Source organism: Carica papaya, chromosome 3 (genome assembly GCF_054855325.1).
Source record: "Carica papaya isolate Zhongbai chromosome 3, ASM5485532v1, whole genome shotgun sequence".
NCBI classification, from domain to species: domain Eukaryota; kingdom Viridiplantae; phylum Streptophyta; class Magnoliopsida; order Brassicales; family Caricaceae; genus Carica; species Carica papaya.
Window position 1 is genome coordinate 4,206,684 of NC_142311.1, and position 19,842 is coordinate 4,226,525.

General features: G+C 33.2%; 1 protein-coding gene across 1 annotated transcript; it reads left to right on the forward strand.

The window, feature by feature from the left end:
* Positions 1-2,155: 2,155 nt before the first annotated feature.
* On the forward strand, positions 2,156-4,705 carry KCS20 (3-ketoacyl-CoA synthase 20). The gene is made up of 2 exons (XM_022040376.2): positions 2,156-3,065; positions 3,800-4,705. The coding sequence occupies exons 1-2, from the start codon at positions 2,298-2,300 to the stop codon at positions 4,583-4,585; spliced, it is 1,554 nt and encodes a 517-aa protein (XP_021896068.1). The 5' UTR covers positions 2,156-2,297; the 3' UTR covers positions 4,586-4,705.
* The last annotated feature ends 15,137 nt before the right edge of the window (positions 4,706-19,842 follow it).

Consider the following 19,842-nt stretch of genomic DNA (forward strand, 5'->3'; position numbering starts at 1 on the left):
GCGACAGACATAAAAATTTGTAACACCACTCACTAATAATAATAAACTTTTATATTTTATACTTAATATAATCAAATATCAATTGATTTTTTTTTTTTTTTTTTTTTTTCTGAAAACGTGCATCTAAAACTACCGTTCTATCATATATTATATTATGTATCATTATCTGTTAATCTTTAATAATTAAATCAGTTTTCAATAAATTAAATTACTATATTAATTACAAACATTTTAAAACTTATTGATTTGTATGTTAAACTTATTTAGTGCATTTTTCAGGTAAACATCACTATTATTATTTTTATGTAATTGATTGTATATTTATTAGAATTGAATACCCAATATAAATATAATTTATTTTTTATTTTTGGAAACCAACAAATAAATTGGTGGCTTACATATAATATATATGCACAATTAAACGACGCGTAATGTAATGCTCACTCCGACATTAACCAAGTGACACGTGCACAAAACCCCATTCTCCGACCTCCATGCAGTGGTCGGCTAAAATCAACTAAAGCGAAAGACACGTGTCGGCGCCCAACTACAAACACATTCAATTGAGTGTTTTATTTTTTTAAAAAAAATTAATTAAGAAAGAAAAAGATTAAAAATTTCCTTCCAATTGATATTGTTTGTTTTAAAGTGTACTTTAATTTATTAATATATAATTTTTAATCCATAACAAGAATGTTACATTATACTGTTAACCAAAAATCATATAGTTCATGTGTTTTAATGTTTCCAAGATTACTTGAAATTAATTACATATGACATCACACGTAATTAGTACAATTCAAGTATTATATTAAAATCATTCCATCAAACCTTGGTAGATTTTAGTATTTTCATTAAAATTCTATAGTTTGATATATAATAAATTGTTTTCATCGTTTTTTTTACAAAAAAACGGAATGATACGATAATTAATATTTTATTTTTAATTAATTTTAAAAAAATTAAATCCTTCTAAATAATTAGGATATTTTTAGAAATAAATAAAGTTTTACAAAATCATGCATTACTTTGCAAATAATATTTTCATTCTCGATTCCTTTTGTCAAAATCCATTTTTAGCATATATTACATCGTACTTAATTTCAATTGACATTAAATTTATAAGTTTTAATATTTAAATCAAATGAAAATGCTATGCAAAAAAATCCAATTAATATTAATATTTTAAACTAACAACTGAACGTAAATTTAATTGGATAATGTTAGGACTGAAATACTGAATTTAAGTTTAATTAGTTATTTATTTATGAGGCCACCAAAGTAAAAGATGACTAATTATTATCATAAGTCGAAATACCAAAATTTCATTTATTTTCTTGTTTCCTAAAATATATTTTATAATTAAATTTAGCCTAAATTATTCCGTTCTACCAATTAAAATATTTACATTAATCGTTTAGGCATAAATTAAGTCCTATTTACACACTTTAAATAACTCTAATCATTTAGTTCATTTAAAAATATTTAATATGTAATTATTTTATTTCTAAAATATAATGTAATTGATTAACCACATCAATAGTTATAAATTTTGATTTTATTTTGACAAAAATCATGATTAAACTCTTTAATCAAATAGAAAATCTTAAATTTAATCAATCTCATATTTCAAATTCTAAGATTCCTATATATAATATTCCTCACATCAATCAGAATCTAGAAAAAAAATCTATTACGTAGATTTATGTGATCTATTAAGTCCAATTATCTAATTAATATTTGATTAAAAATTTAATTACATTGATCAACAATATAATTAAGTAAACTTAATTTTTATTTTCCTGTGAGGCTTTTCCTTTTGTATAAACATGATTTTGTATATATTGAATTTATTTTCTTTTTATGTAGAAAAAAACTGAATAAATAAGAACAACAACAGCAATAATAATAATAATATTATTATTGAAAATAGCTTAGGATAGTAAGGGCAAAAGCGTAAAATTATGAAAATCCCGCTAATTTCTCGGTTGGCAAATTGAATGCCACGGCGGGTTAACAATTAAAAGTTCGTTGGGGTAGTTGCATCCTCCCTCTTCCTCTCCCTCCCTCTCTCCCTCCCTCTCTCCCTCCCTCTCTCTTCACACCCCTTTAAATCCTCACTAAATTCTCCGTCTTTTCCAATTCACACCCACCTTGCCTATTTTTCTTTTTCTTCTTCTTCTCTAAAATTCTTGCTTACACACAACCTTCTCATATTCCAAATTTATACTATTACATCCATTTTAAGATTTTACGATCTTGGTTTGATTTTAGTTTATACCCAAAAAGAAAAGAAAATGTCGATTCAAATCTCCAACCAGGAAGTCTCTGAAAATGGAGGAGGACGAAAGAAGAATCACCTTCCAAATTTTCTCCTCTCAGTTAGGCTCAAGTACGTTAAGCTTGGTTATCACTACTTGATTTCCAATGCTCTCTACTTACTACTTGTTCCTCTCCTGGTCATTGCCTCTGCTCATCTCTCCACACTCAACTTTCAAGATCTTCTCCAGCTATGGAACCACCTTAAGTTCAATCTCGTCGCATTCACTCTAGGTTCGAGCCTCATGGTTTTCTTGGCCACTCTTTACTTCATGAGCCGACCAAGAAAAGTGTACTTAGTCAACTTCGCTTGTTACAAGCCAGACCCAGCTCGGTTCTGCACCAGAGAGATTTTCGTGGAGAGGTCTCAGCTGACTGGAAGTTTTACTGAGGAGAACATGGCGTTTCAAAAGAAGATTCTTGAGAGGTCTGGGTTGGGTCAGAAAACTTACTTGCCGGAAGCCGTGTTGCGGGTGCCGCCAAATCCGTGCATGGCGGAGGCGAGGAAGGAGGCCGAGATTGTTATGTTTGGTGCCATTGATGAGCTGTTGGAGAAAACTGGAGTGAAGCCTAAGGACATAGGAATTCTTATTGTCAACTGTAGCTTGTTCAATCCGACGCCGTCTTTGTCTGCCATGATTGTAAACCGTTACAAGCTTAGAGGGAACATATTAAGTTATAATCTTGGAGGAATGGGTTGCAGCGCAGGGCTTATCTCTATCGATCTTGCCAAGCAAATGTTACAGGTCTGTACTTTTTTTTGGGGTCATATTATGTTTTTACTTTTCCGAGACATTAATCTGAAATAGTTGGGGATTTTGATTGGAAATATATCTATCAACTACTCTCAATTAAATCTGGGACTCGAAAATCTTTCTGATCCCTTACTTCCAGTCCCTGAGATGGACTGCTATTGGTGGTTAGTAGTTAGTGAATACACAGATATAAATCAGAGATATACATATACATGCGTGTACCATAAATTTAAATACATTTGCCATCGATTCGCGCATTATCACTTTGACCACATGCCCACGGCATGGTTTTAGGTGAACCATATTAAAGCATGTATGTACATATATATATTGCTGCTATAAATTGAGCTTGTATACTCTTTCAAGAAATGCATAGTCAAGTACGAGGGGAGTTACATACGCCGTAGCTACTCTCTCTCTATGTATATACACACATAATATTTTTAACTTGAAAAATAAGGGTAAAGATTTTTACGTGTGACCAATCATATAAACAAATTAAGCAAATGATTATATTAATAATTTTTTATTTGTAACATGAGTTAAAGTTTTATCAAATGAACAAGATATTACAAGTCAATCAAGAATAATCTTCATCATCTAACTTCTAATATTTTGGCCCTAGAATTTATCCATGTAGATAGCTTTTACATCTTTTTTTTTTTTATTTTTTTCTTGATATTTATTAAATAATATATTTTTGGAAATTTTATTGTACGTAACAGGTGCACCCCAACTCGTATGCCCTAGTAGTGAGCATGGAGAACATCACTCTCAACTGGTACTTCGGCAACGATCGATCAATGCTGGTCTCCAATTGCCTCTTCCGCATGGGCGGCGCTGCCATCCTCCTCTCCAACCGGGCGTCAGATCGCCGGCGGTCAAAATATCAACTCATTCACACCGTGCGAACCCATAAAGGAGCTGACGACAAGTCCTTCGGTTGTGTGTTCCAGAGAGAAGATGATTGCCGAAATATCGGCGTCTCACTCTCGAAAGATCTGATGGCAGTGGCCGGAGAAGCCCTGAAGACAAACATTACCACGCTGGGGCCATTAGTCCTTCCTATGTCTGAACAGCTTCTGTTTTTAGCCACTCTTGTTGCGAGAAAGGTTCTCAAGATGAAAATCAAGCCGTATATACCAGACTTCAAGTTAGCCTTTGAGCATTTCTGTATCCATGCAGGAGGGAGGGCAGTGTTGGATGAGATGGAGAAGAATCTTGAGCTTAGTGATTGGCATATGGAGCCTTCAAGAATGACTCTTTACAGGTTTGGAAACACATCTAGTAGTTCTCTCTGGTATGAACTAGCTTACACTGAAGCTAAAGGGAGGATCAGGAGGGGTGACCGGACATGGCAGATTGCTTTTGGTTCAGGGTTCAAGTGTAATAGTGCTGTTTGGAAAGCGTTGAGGACCATTAATCCAGCCAAGGAGAAGAATCCATGGATGGACGAGATTCACGAGTTCCCTGTTCATGTTCCTAGAATCGCACCTGTTAATTCTTCTTAATTAATTTAGTTTTACGGAAGGGTGTATGTTTGTAATACATGGTTGATAATCGAGGACCCCACAGCTTTATTTTCCAGGTTTAAAGAAATGATGATCAAGACCATTCTTTTTAATTGTTAATTTCCTCTCATCTCATTTGGTGAAATATTAATTTAATGCGAGTCTTTTGTGTGTATATATATATATATCTATATATATATATATATATATAGAGAGAGAGAGAGAGAGAGAGAGAGAGAGAGAGAGAGAGAGAGAGAGAGAGAGAGAGAGAGATTGTCTTTTTCGCTAATATATAATCCATACAGTGAAATTATAGAGATATTAATCCAAGTAATTGGGTATGTGTTACAGTAACTCTAATGATATATTTGTCTCGATCGAGCAGAATATGTTGGTAATTAATTTGATAATCACATTAATATATACACTTATATATATTCTTTCTAAAATTGAAGTTCTTCACACATGAATCGGCCCTTCATATCATTCAGATATATCTCCATACCGAGAAAAGTGAAAGACAATTTATACAGTTATATATATACGTATATATAATTGTATGCATGTACCTATCTGGTGATCAATAAGTCAATCATTTGGCATTTCCTCACATATATCTTGCGAGGCAAGTTGGCGATTGGGTGCAAGAATTCGTGAGTTTGTTTGTCTAACATTAATTATATGGTCAATATGGGTATGCATATGAATATAAACATATACATATTCACACACACACACACACACACACACTTTTTGTATCTTTTCACGCATGTTTTAATAGATGATGGTGATGCATTTCTTTCCAACTAGCTATTTATAGTTTAAATTAAAGGGTAGGAGAGAAGAGTGTTCATTATTATGAGTCAGTGTAGAAAATGTTTAAATTAATTCATAAAGGCCTATATTGAGTGCAAAACTTTTGATTGTTAATTAAGATAGCATATAAGAAAATAACAAAATTAGGCAAGTGCTAATTATGGTCCAATTGCGTGACATGATGATGAAAGTTTATATTCTTCTTGCTATATAAATATATATATATATGTATGTATGTATTATAGCCATATTTTATTCACAACAGGTGCACCAACTATGCCCTAAACATGAAAGAAAGAAAATCTAGAAATTGCTGGACTACTGTATGATATTGTATATTATTTTATTTTAAACATTATTTTTGTTCTTTTTAAATGGACTTTGCTTGATAAAATTCATAGTCTTTTCAATTACCTATTTAAATTAAATCCTATCAACAACAAACGGAAAGTGGCTACTTTAATTTTAAAAAATAATAATTATGTGTACATATATAATATATATTTGTGTGTATATATAAAACCTATAGACCCAACAAAAAGTACCTTCCATCATTCGGCCCACGTGAATAAATGCTAATTAGATCCACCGCAGTTTTGTCCAACAAAGACCACCTCGGTCTGCTTGTTTTATTTGGATCACAATGAGTCCTGTTGGCCCAACTGCGAGATACAACACCAATCATAGGAATAAGACTGAATCTTCTGTCTTATCATTTTTATATTTTTTTGTTTAAGTTCGAATTGATATTTGCTATAGTTATCTTATAATACACATTATACTTGAAAGAAATTGAGAAAATTCTCAAGACTTATTTTTCTCCGTACTTATTTTTTTTTTTACATAATATTATAACGTAATATCTAAACTAATATACTCTTTTTATCATGAAGGTAGATGAACATATAACACTATAAACCTCCACATCTATAATTGCAAGCAAGTCAATCCTTTCGTGGAACTAGAAACTCATTAAGAGTGTGTTTGATAATAAGTAGAGGTGGAGGCCTTGGTGTTGCTTTAGTATAAGCAAGTATATTCTTTGTTTTTCTATTTATTTGTTTATCTCATTCATAAATAAATATTAAAATTTATATGTACTATACTATGTTTAAAAGTACAAATATATGTCAATTAATATTTTAATATTATTTAAATTATTTTTTATACTATTATTTTAATTATGTCATTTCTTACATATATCGTTATCTTTACTAATATTGTTGTTGCTACTACTATTACTATTATCAATATTGTTATTACTATTTTTGTCATTGATGTTATCCACAATGATATCACCATTATTGTCATTATTGCCTCTAGTGACACTTTAATAAAGCCTCACAATCAATACTATTGCTATTACTATCATCCCTATCACTTCCTCACTAGTTTGATTGCTACCTCTATGTATGTTATTCCAGAATCGTTGTTCTAACTACTATTAATGCTATTAATGTCATTAATACCATTATGTTTATTGATAGTATAGTTGTCATAACTGCTATTAACACTATCAGTACATGTTGCCGTTGTTGCCACCATCATTAATCATCGCCGCAATTAGTATTACTATCATTGTTAAATATCATTATCTCATTTCTTGCCACTAACACTATTATCAATATAAACTATGAGAAGGTTAATATGATCTTTGTGCTATCCTACTTAATTACTTCATTATCCAATCATTTAAAACATGAGAGAATAAGATTTTAACTGTGGAGCATATCTTATGTTACTCAACTATCTCATCCTACACAACCTCATTAGGTAGTTGAGTTGCTAAATATAATGTTAATGTTCACTGAAGAAAATGTTAAGATATATATTTTTTAAAATAATTGTATCATATAAAACTCAATCAAGACGAGTTTGTGACGACCTCAATATACAACTTTATTATTAACCAAGAAAAAAATCATTTATATTTTTAAAAAACATAAAGATACCCCCATCGTAGCCATATTGTTTGAGTAAGTTATCACATAATTGTGAAAGTCAAAATGTATATTTGTTCACCATAACATGAAATATAAACGTTTGGACTCTCCAAGGTAACTTACATATGTACAAGTGGGGTAAAAAGCAACATGGACTTTAGACAAGAAGATCCGAAACCCTATTAGTCCTATAAATTTTGGAGTAAAAGACAAAAAAAAACTAAAATAAAATATGACACTTGTTATAAACTAATGTGTTTACCATGTATGTACAAAGTATATTCAATAACTCTTAATGACTAGATACCAAATATTGTGTTTAGTGATATAACCTTCTTTATTTTTAAGGACACCAAAAAAGTAAACTAGTTAGTCATATTTAGAGCTAGCCCCACCATAATGTCCACGACTAGGAATCTGCAATGAAAATGTAGGTTGAGGATGAATAAGGAATAACTAATAGAGAAACAGGGGAAAAAAAGTAAAAACCTTAGTAACTAGGGTGTACCATGAATGTGTTTTTTTCTATAACCTTATTTGAAGTACAAGAAAAAGAGGGTCATCTTACCTTAAGTGAACTCTATTAGAGCCAATCCAGGTCTCGATGGACATATAACAAATAAAGAAAGAATATACTAGACACTTTTACAAAGAGTGTCATTTCCAAAGGTAGAGAAGAAAACTATATAAAGAGTCTAACTTGGAGTCCACAAAAAAGTTCAATTTATTATAATTATTGATAAGGGTTTAACTTTATACTAACTTTTTTATTAAACAATTCTTTTCTTTATCAAAGTTCAATTTATTATAATTATTGATAAGGGTTTAACTTTATACTAACTTTTTGAACTTTGATAAAGAAAAGAATTGTTTAATACACCTAGCCTGGTTGGTTAAAAAACAGAAGCTCATCTTACCTTTTTGTTGATAGTAATCCTAGTAATATAACTAAAGTCCAATGCTTGATAAACATTTCTCCTATCAAAAAGTTGAAACTATCTTTAGATGTGTGTTATGAGAATACAATAACCATATCAAATTTAGTAGCATCATAGAGCGAGTATGAAACACTCAAAGTACATCCATCATAGATAAAATCTCTTACCATACAAGGAAAAGATTAACACTAAACTTAGATCCTAGTTATATTACGCATACCCTCATATCAAGAAGAATCAAGTTAAAGTATGAAAAAAAAAACAAACACTAAAAAAAGCTAGTTGAAATTGACTTTAAAAGCCTTATAAGCTTTTAGTTACAATACAGATACTATTATAAGTAGTACGCATCTCACTACCATTGACATAATGGTGGTAATCACTAAGATGGTTATACCCATAATTGTAAAACAATAAAAACATATTGTAAACAATGCTATTTTGATTAAATCTAACCCTTAAAAAATAGTGTTCGACACATAAAAGAAAAATTAAAAATATCAATAGAAAAATAAAAAAATATCTTCCTCAATAGAATCATGCTTATTTGATTATTAATACCTTTATAAATCTGAAGAAGATTCCCCTAACTAGACTTAGAGGCACTTAGGCCATGATTGATAATTAGTACATTTTATTGGGCAGATGAATTAAAGATCTAGTACGTAATAGATTTTCTTATTTATAGCCATGAAAAGGATTAGATGAAATTACTTTTTATAAAATTTTATACAGTGAGAAAGGAGAGAGTGAGAGAAATTGATGAATATTCATACTTAAATTTGCTAATGTTAGACTTACACGTGTTCATATGCACGCAGTGAACACCTCGTAAGCATATGCCTATCACCTTAAAAGTGTGTTTGTAATACCGGATGCGTTGCGTTCCCTTCACAAACGCGATCGAATGGTCAGATTTAAATGCGATCAATGATTCAGATCCACTTTCTATTTAAATGCGATCGGACAGCCTAAGTTAGATCGCGATGAACGGTCCAGATTCACTCCCTATTTAATTGTGATCAGATGGTCCAGATCAAATGCGATGGACAGTCCAGATTAAAAGGAGACGGATATAAATAGCCTTATTCACAACAAACCCTAACCCTAGCCGCCAGACACCCTCGTCGGAAAAGAAGACCCAGCCACTGGGAAGGAGAGCCGCCGCCACTCGCCGCCGCGCCGGAGCCACTTCTGACCGCCAAAAGAGGTAAAAATTTTTTCATTTGCTCGAAATTTAATTTTAAACACACTCATGGCCAAATTAGAGAAAAAAGACTGACAAATTAGCCAAAAATTGCAGGCAAAATCTAGCGGCACCGCCGCAAAAAATTGCAAGAACCACCTCTGATGAGGTCATTCTCGATTCCCGTTCTGCGAAATTTTTTCACCATTATAATCACCGTTTCCTTCTCTACAGGTTAACCACACCCAACCGCAAAAGTGAGCCAGTGGAGTCGCCGCATCGGAGAGTCCCGTCGCCGGTGAGTATTGATTTTTCATTTTTTTGGGACAACCGAAGCCCCTTAACATGTTTTCTCACAGGAATTGATGCAAAACTGACTGAATTCGGTCAAAAATAGCCAAAAATAGCCAACCCAAAACGGACCGTCATCGCGGACGGCGGTGCCGTCGTTAGAGCACGGCGGAGCCGCCGTGCTAGAATTTTAAAATTGGCCAAAAAGAGGTCCTGACATTGTTTTTGAGCTTTTTGGACTATTTATAGGTATTTGTAGCGCGTTTTAATCCAAAAAAAAATTCAAGAAATCCAAAAATCGCCGGTAGATGCAGTCAACAAGTTTCGCTTTTCGGATATCAAATTGTGTAAGAATTCCTAAACCTATTATGTGTTATGGAGTTGAAGTCAAATTAACAATAATACGGTATTTGTACAATTTAAAAAATATCCATAATTAATTATGGGTTATTAATGGAGTCAAAACTGAAAATTATCTACTGTTATTTCTATTGATTATTTTTACGGTTTGAATGCGTGATAGTATATGATTAATTGATTTTATAACTTTGAATGTATGTATTATTTGTTTTATAGGTTTACAATTGAATTGGGAAAAATAGAGATTAAAAGAAAACGAGAAATTGCGTGATTAAGGGAATGAATGAAACGACAGCTTTACTGGATATCCTAGGAGATGGTAGACAAACTGGGTGCATAGGGAATCCTACTGTGAATGTTGTCTCATACCGAACGGGGTATGAGGATGACCCGTTTCACCCTCATACTAGACGGGGTATTGAGGTTTAGTGTTTTGATGCTCATACCGAACGGGGTATGAGGATGACCCGTTAATTTGAAATGTTAAAAGAAAGGGTTTATACGTTGTGGGAACATCCCTATGAACCCCCATGGATACCAGTAGGCTAATAAAAGATAAAAATATTATTTAAATCGATTACATATAAAATCATGATCTGAGTTATGTTATTGTCTCTATAAGTCATTTTGTAAATCTCACAAGGTAAGTAGATGGTAAAAAATTTTGTTTATGATAAATGAATTTGTTTAATTACGAGCTCCATTAATTGTTTTGATTTTTCTACCAACCTTCATTTCTGTGTCAGTGAGTAGTGTGATATTCTTACTGAGCTAGTATAGCTCATTCCTTATTTAACCATTTCAGATCAAGAGAACTAGGATCCAGAGCCCGATCCACAAGAGGGTTGCGAGTAGGATACTATTTTTATTTATTTTCATTTATTTCTTTTATTTTTTATATTTCCTTCAAAAAGGTAATTCCTGTAGTACTATTTGGTACTTTAAGTTATTGTGTAATGAATGTAAACCCTAACTATAGCACTATTTGATACTTTAAGTTATTGTGTAAGGAATATAAACCTTAACTATAGCACTATTTGGTACCTTAAGTTATTGTGTAAGAAATGTAAATCCTAACTAATTATTTCGTTTCCGCACTTAATTTATGATTTATTTTTTTTGAAATTCCAAGGCTGTTACAGTGTTATTTTCAACCAAAAAGGTTATTTCATGCTTAATTAGCAAAAGATTCAAGGAAGATTTAGAATAAAAATATCCAAAAGTCATCCAATAAGAATTTGAACGGTAATAGTAGAATTGAAATAGAACACAAATCTTAAAACTCAAATTGATTTAATTTTAATTAAACCCAGACCTTTTTAGTAAATCCATTACAATACCCAAACTCAGTTTATTCTTTTCTTTTAAATGAAGCCAAACCCAGTATTAAATAACTCAACTCATCCAGTTGAGCTCCCCAGCTCAGCCCAGTTTGCCTTTCTTTTCTTCTTGGTTTTCGGTAAGGAAAACAGAGGAGATTTTGGGGGTGATTTGGAGAGAAAATCAGAGAGGAAAGAAGGAAGAAAAGTGCGCCGAACCCAAGAGGAAGAGAGAGTAAATTTTTTTTTTCCTTGTGGAGTCTAATATGCTGTAAGAAAAATTCAGTTTGAGGGTGTTTTGTTAAATCGGTAACTCTGTGAGAAAGGAAAAATGTTCATTTGAAGCTTAGATATTACCTTTGTTTTTTTTTTTTTCTTCTTTCTAATTTTTTATTTACATTGATGAACTAAAGCATGTGATTGAAGTTTGCATTGATGCATTGGTTACGGGGGGGGCTTATGCAACTGTTTGCATGAGAAATTATAAATAAGATAGGATGTGTTAGTACAGAATTATGCCTTAATTAAAGTCGATCGAAGAAGGTAAAATAATAAAAAATAAATACATATTAATATAAAAACAAAATTAACAAAAGGAAGATTCGTGGACTAGGAAAATGGCTTTTGAGATTATCCTGTTGTGACTTCAGAACAATGGAAACTCTTTGAAGACATTAATTTCTTTATCGTTTCTTTTCCTTTAGGTTCTAGTCATATTTGATTTGGATATTTTAACTTTTCCTTCCCTTGCATTGTAAATATTTCAACTAGTGTAGTTAACTTCTTGTGAATGTCAATAACTCTAATAGATTGGAATTTTAATTTTGCATGCAAATTGCACTAATTAATTTATGTCACGGGGTAAGTGTTGCATCATCTCCAAACTTGAAATTTCTAAAACTAGACCAATGCCATTTTTTTATCGTTTTGATCCGCTTCTAATAGGATTGGTGACGACTTTAAAAATTATTAAAAATTAAAAATTATTCTTAGAATTTAAAGATGGATTTGAAATTCCAGAGCAGCCTCTTCCCTTATAGGGAGGGTTATTTGAGCCCACAAACTTCATGTTATATAAACTAAAAGGGTAATCGTGGTGCCCAAGAACATCCAGCTTATTAGATGATAAGAGCGAACAAGACTTGGATTGTGATATAAAAAAAAATAATAATGAAGAAAAGTGCTAAGCTTGCACCTATATATCTGACCCACCACCAATAATGTGTAGAATCAATTAAAACTAAAAACTATCTTAAAAATATAAAGAAAAATGAATATACTTTTACTCAAGTGCCTCTCTATAAAATGATGAAGAAAAAAAATACTTAGAACGATGATGATAAAAAAAAAAAGTTACTTTTAACTCATATGAGATTATTTAAATAGCTTTTAACTAAATTAAAATTTTATGAATAAAGTATTCTATTCAAAACAAGGAGTTGACAATTTTAGGAAAAAAATAACAAAATTATGTGAAATTAATTTATCATTTAGAAGGTAATATTTATCTGAGACACTCGAATAATATTTTGACCACACAAACAAGGAACCTAGAGGTAGATGAGTTTCACTCTCTCACATTCACACACACACAAACACACACAAAAGTTTGTGAATCTCCATCAATACTTTGAAGATTGCCATTGAACTAACTAACATCTAATAACACAATATTTTTTTTTATAATAAAAATATATTAATCTTATATAATTAGGTGAAAAAACTTGGTTTTAGAATAAAAGTTAGTCTGGTAAGTTTGAGGGACCTATAAGAAAGGTGCATTTCATCCACTTTGTTGGCGCACTTCCTCTCATAATGTACAAATTATATAGAATCGTGGTCTTAATTGTTAATAGGAAGTTGGTAGTCAAATTAGGCATGCTAGAATGTCTAACACCCTCCATGAACTGTAACTAATTTCTGAACCTATATTGGGATACTTATTTAATATGTTACAATAGACTGAAATTTGTATAATATAATCTTTAATATACATAATTAAATCTTCAATATAATTTATTAGTCTCAATATTAGGTTTAACCTATAGATATGTTATTATATAGATATATTTTTAATAAATCAATCCACTTCATTGTGTAAAAAAGTCTTTTTTCAAATTATATACTTACCATGACTATGAATTTTTGGACTATAGAGAACATATATGTTGGAAAAAATTAATCCCTAAAGCATGCACAATCATACCAAAATAAAAATAGAAAGAAAAGAATATAAGGATTTTGCATGGTTCGGCAATATGACTACATTTACAGATAAGACCGGTAAGAAAGTATTCAACTATACAATCTAAGAGTACATCACCAGTAGGTTAGCAAACCTATTTATAGAGAGACTAGTAGAGATTTTCACAAATAAAAACTCTTTACAATATACATCAAATATCATCTACGATAAATACAAAAAAACTCATATAAATTATCCCCCAGAATATAGATAAATATCACCAAAATTTAAGACACATCAACAAATATTTTTGTTGGCTTGAATTTCCTCTATCATTAAAGCAACTAACCATCTTGAAGCATCATCTTGCCAACGTGCCCCCACTAGGGTGCTATTGAGTATCACATACTCTAGCCAAGTTTAGACCGCACCTAAACTTGATATCTAATCCCTAAATAAAGTGACATCTGCATTAAGTTCTTCACACATGACAACAATCACTTAAATAGCATCTGAACTCCTCAGTTCTTGCAAATTAACTAGTTCTATAATTGACAAGTTATATGCAATCGGATTCTCACACCTTTATGGTCATCTAATATGCCTTCTCTCCCTGCCTGTTGCAATACTATATGGTTATTATTGATCATGTGCACTATCACCTTTTTGATTATAATCATGCACTTCATTCCTAAAAACTTGAGATCACTACATCACAACTTGTAGCCTTTCACTCCAGATGTATACCTCAGAAATATGCAATTCTTTATCCTCGATTGAAGTTTACCATCTCTAATATTAGTATAAACAGGATAACCAAATACTCTTAACTAAGAGTAATCAGTATGTGACCCAAACTATACTTCAAAATGAGTTTTACTCTCAATAGTTGTGGATGAAGATCTATTAACCTAGAAACTAGCAGTATTCACAGCCTCAATCCAAAATTCTTGTCCCATACCTAAATGAGACAACATGTTTCGTGCCCTATCACAAAGTGTCTTATTCATGCGTTCTGCAATACCATTCTATTGTGATGTCCAAACATAAATGCAGTGTCTCACTTTGTATTGCAGACATTATCAAACTCATAATTGTAAAATTCTAACTCATTGTTAGTCTTAAAACACTTGATCTTTCTCTCTGTCTGCTTCTTAATCATGGTCTTCCATATGACAAATGTTGAAAATGTTTCTTTTTTGGATTTCAAAAAATACACTCATACTTTTCTAGAGTAATCATCAATCAATGTCATAAAGTACCTGACACTACTCTTGGAGGGAACTCTGTATGGACTCCATAAGTCAGAATGAACATAATTCAATTTACCTTTAGTTTTCACTCTAGTCTGTTTGTCAAACATACAGTGTTTACAGAAACCCAGAACTCATTCTTTATACCCCTTCAACAATCTCTATCTGCTCAAAACAGATAACCTCTTGTTATTTATATTACCCAAACCCAAATGTCATAACTGATTCTGGTTACTGCTCCCTAATGCCACAACAGCTTCCCCTGAAACTACATTTTCCTAAAGGATATACAATTTAGATTCCAAACTACCTTTCATGAATACTTCGGAGTCTTTACACATTTTAAAAGTACCATTCTCTGCATGATACTTATAACCCTGAGTCACCAATGTAGAAAGAAAAATTAGATTCCTCTTCAGCTGAAGAACATGCCAATACTTAATAGTTCTGATGATACCATCAAACATTTTTAATTTAATATTACCAGTTCTAGCTACAGATAACGAATTATCATCTCCCATATACACAGTACCACCTATTTGCTTATAAGTAGTAAACCAATGCATATATGGATACATGTGGAATATAGCACCAAAATTAAGAATTCGAGAATTCTTTTTATGATCCAAATTCACATATAAAATTACCCAAAACCGCTACTATAACTATCATTAGAATTATACATGTCGACTAAATTAGCAGAACTTTTTCTCTCATTTTCTCTTTTTAACATAAGACAATCTCTCCTAAAATAACCCTTCTCCCCACACTCAAAATAAATTCCTTTTTTACCTCTATATTTTGATTTAATGGCTCTGTGTCCTTCCCCTACTTACCAAACCTTCCCCTTCTGTTCTATACTCAGTAAAGTTTTTTTACAACTTTTTTGATTTTACTAAATTGCTAAAATCATCTAGTGGAATACTAATTTTTTCATATAGTAAAGTATTAATAAAAGTCTCATAAGAAGATAGTAATGAACACAGAACAATCAATATTTGATTCTCATTTTTAATTTTAATATTTATGTTATTCAGGTCCAAAATTAAAGAATTAAATTCATCAAGATGATGTTTAATGGGCGTACCTTCACTTGTTATAAAATTGTAGAATTTTATCGTTAGATAAAAGCAGTTTGTCAATAATTTTATAGAGTACAACTCTTTCAATTTCTTCTACGCAGCTAAAGTCAAAATCTCTTTAGCAATTTTTCGTAAAATATTGTCATTGATACTAATAAAAATCGCACATAAATCTCTATCCTGCATATTTACTTTTTCTAACTCTCTCATATTCTTAGGTTATATTTCTTTAATTACCCCCATAAACTTATAGAATCAAAGATGATCTCATTCTAATCTTTCATAGACTGAAACTTGTACCAGTATCAAACTTCTATATCTTATGCTTTATGGATGTCATCTCGAATCCCTAGACTATGTATCAAAAAAACAAACAAAGAGAAATAACAATGTCAGAAAATAAAAAACACTCACAAGGAGTCACCACTTCATAGAAAATCATTGAACGCAACCATTGGAATACCGCATGTGCCTCCACATGCTCCTTCATGCGCTGTCACACGTGTGGTCGGCAGAGCTGTCACACGCCATTGGCTGCCGCTCGCCATTGCTAGAAATACTAAACAATGAACAGAACTATGTGACTCGATGGATCTGGCAAGGTTCTGCTGAAAACGTGCTGAAAAACCATCGAGATTGCCACAAATCGGGTCTTGCGCAAATCGAGTGCTGCGGCGTTGGTTCATCTTTTTTAATGAGTGTTCTCCCTCTCTAGCTTTTTTTTGTGCACAGATGGGCCCGGATGATGCGGATTTGCCTTTGATTTCTCTTTTTCGGCCCTCCTCTTCGAGCAAATCAATTTTTTTAGTGTGAGTCGTCGCACGTCCGATCTTCTTCATTTTAGATTTGGTTTCGTCAGTCATCACTCGTGCAAACCAGATTTCTCCCTCATCAATTTGGTTAAACAAATTTGAGCACGAACCATTTCGTCCCTTCAAGTCGTGTCATCCACCGTTCGACCTGTTCACGTCGTTCAACTTCTTCATGTTGCAGTCGGCACAAAAAAAATAGATTTAGATTCTTTTTACTGACTGATATGTTTTCTCTCTCTAATCCAACTCAAACCTGAGCTCTGATACTACTTGTTAGAAAAAATTAATCTCAAAAGTATGCACAATCACCCTAAAGTAAAAGTAGAAAGAAAAGAACACAAGAACTTTACGTGGTTCGATAACATGCCTACATCCACGGACAAGACCGGTAAGAAAGTATTCCACTATATAATTTGAGTGTACATCACCAATAGATTAACAAACTTATTTATAGAGATATTAGTAGAATTTTTTACAAATAAAAACTCTATAAGATATACATCAAATATCTTATATGATAAATATTAAAAAAACTCATTTAAATTATATATTAGAATATAGATAAAGATCACCAAAATTCAAAAATATATAAAAGATTTTTACTTAGAGAGGCAAAACCTTAACCACTAATCACATGACTATATAAAATCAAGTTCATATGTTTATTTGTAACGGCTCCGGAATTTTAAAATGAAATATGTGTCTTAAAAAGGTCAAATGCGGAAGCGTAATAAAAATTTTGATTAAACATCCCTTACACTAAAACCAAAAACGTGCTCAAAGTATAAAAGAACAAACTAACTAAAAGAGAAACTTGAAAATAAAAGCTATAAATATGACTACGGAGTCTTCAGGCGTCCCCTTCGCCGTCTTCCTGTGGAACGGGCTCGGGAACAATGTCTTCCTGATCTGAAATGATTAAATAAGGAATGAGCTACACCAGTCCAGTAAGGACATCACACTATCTCACCGTCACGGAGGTAAAGGTGGGTAGAAAACACAAAAAGACCAACGGAGCACAGTTTATAACAAATTCTTTTATCAATAAAAAAATCCTTTACTATCCACTTACCTCGGTGAAATTCATAAAATAATATACGAAAGCAATAACATTATCATCATCACGAAATCATAGGAACTGTATAACATAATACTTATCACGCCTTTTGCATCTCAATCATTACACAACATATTTTTCCTTATTTACCAGCCTACTAGTATCCATGGGGATCCATAGGGGTCCTGCTACCCGTGAACCTTTAACACTTGTAATCAGATTCCAGGGCCGTCCCCATACCCCGTCCGGTATGGGCGCCAAAACTATAAACCTCAATACCCCGTCCGGTATGGACGCCAAAACACATAAGGTCTCCATACCCCGTCCGGTATGAGAGACCACAATCCCGGTAGGGTTCCTTACGGACCCGGTCCGTCCACCATCTCCTAGGATATCTAGTCAGGCTGACCACATTATACAATTATCAATTTACATAACCTTTTATTCCCCTTTTCCTCAGTCAGCATCATCAAATCACACACAAACAAGCAACCAGTAATTCATGCCAAACCAGACAACACAACATCGGGTTCTCAGTCATTCAACCCATAATCAATAAAACAGTGATATATGCACCCGAAACTATGAAATTAAAACATCAGGCCTCATACTGCATTTAAAACTGTAAAATAGGCCAAACAACAGCTGACCGACAAACACATCAGACTCGGGCTCCATTAGTGACCTTAAACAATTTCACACATCTATTTATTCATGAAATACCGTTTTATCATTTATTGAACTTTAATTCCGTGATAGAAAATAGGGTGAGGGGTCCTTACTTGTTTCGGGGTCCGAATACGACTCTACAGTGCGCCTACAGGCTGTCCCTAATTTTTTCTGAATTTTTTCCGGGGAACTGAAACGCACTGCTGGTACCTGCACGTGTCCCAAAAAATTCCAGATTAGACCCAGAGCTCCTTTCGGCCAATATCGCAATTCCAGCACGGCGGCGATTCGCCTCGGGTTGGCCGTTTTCGGCCGAATTCGGCTACACTTGCATTGGTCCCTGCGATAAAACAACCCTAGGGCCATCGGGGGGCCAAAAAATTACGAAAAACTGAAGCTTACCGGCGGCGGTACTCTCGGGTGCGGCGGCTCTCCGGCGAAATTCGTGTTTTGGTGATTCGGCTCTGATCAACCTGTAGAGAAAAGAATGGTGATCACGATGATATAAAAATTGTATCAAACGGAGGCCGAGAAGGGCCTCATCGGAGGCAAAAACCGAGGAGGGGCACGGCGGCGCCGCTAGGTTTCGGCCGTTTGGCCAGGATTTTGGCTCCAATTTGGCCACAGGGGAACTCAGCATGGAAAAATGAGCCGGGGGTATGAAATTTACCTCGATCGACAGTCAGAAAACTCCCCAGTGCGGCGGTGGGTGGCGGCGGCCGGCTCCTCCTGCGTCTAGTTCGTCTTCTCCGGTGAGGGCAGGCGGCTAGGGTTTTTGTGGTCAGGTGTGGGGGTTTTATTTATACCCTTTTGCCTTTTGATCACAGCCGTCCATTTTGATTAAATCTGGACCGTCCGTTCTTGATTGAATCTAGGCCGTTCGTGCGATTGCATCTGGGCCGTCTGTGCGCACGCTTGATCTGGGCCGTCCGTGCGCGTGGGGACGCATCTGGGCCGTCCGATCGCGCGCACGCGGATCGCCCACGTGGTCCATTCCTGGGTCGACGTGGTCTCGCCACGTGGCAGGTCCTGGTTGGCCAGGGTTCCTGACTGGGCCGCTGACGTGGCTGCTGACGTGGCGTTGATGGGGCGCAATTTTTCTAAATTGCGTTTTGACCACCGGTTTCCGATTTTCTTTTCAAAAATACCCCCAGAATCCTAATTTTCACCCATTTTTCTCAAAATCAATTTCAATTAAATCCAAATAATATTTTTACCCAATTTTACAATTATTATTATTTTTATTTTTATTATTATTATTTTATATATATTTTTTAAAATTATAAATTAAACTAAATAAATAAAATAAATAAAAAATTAAAATTAATAAAAAATAATAATAAAAA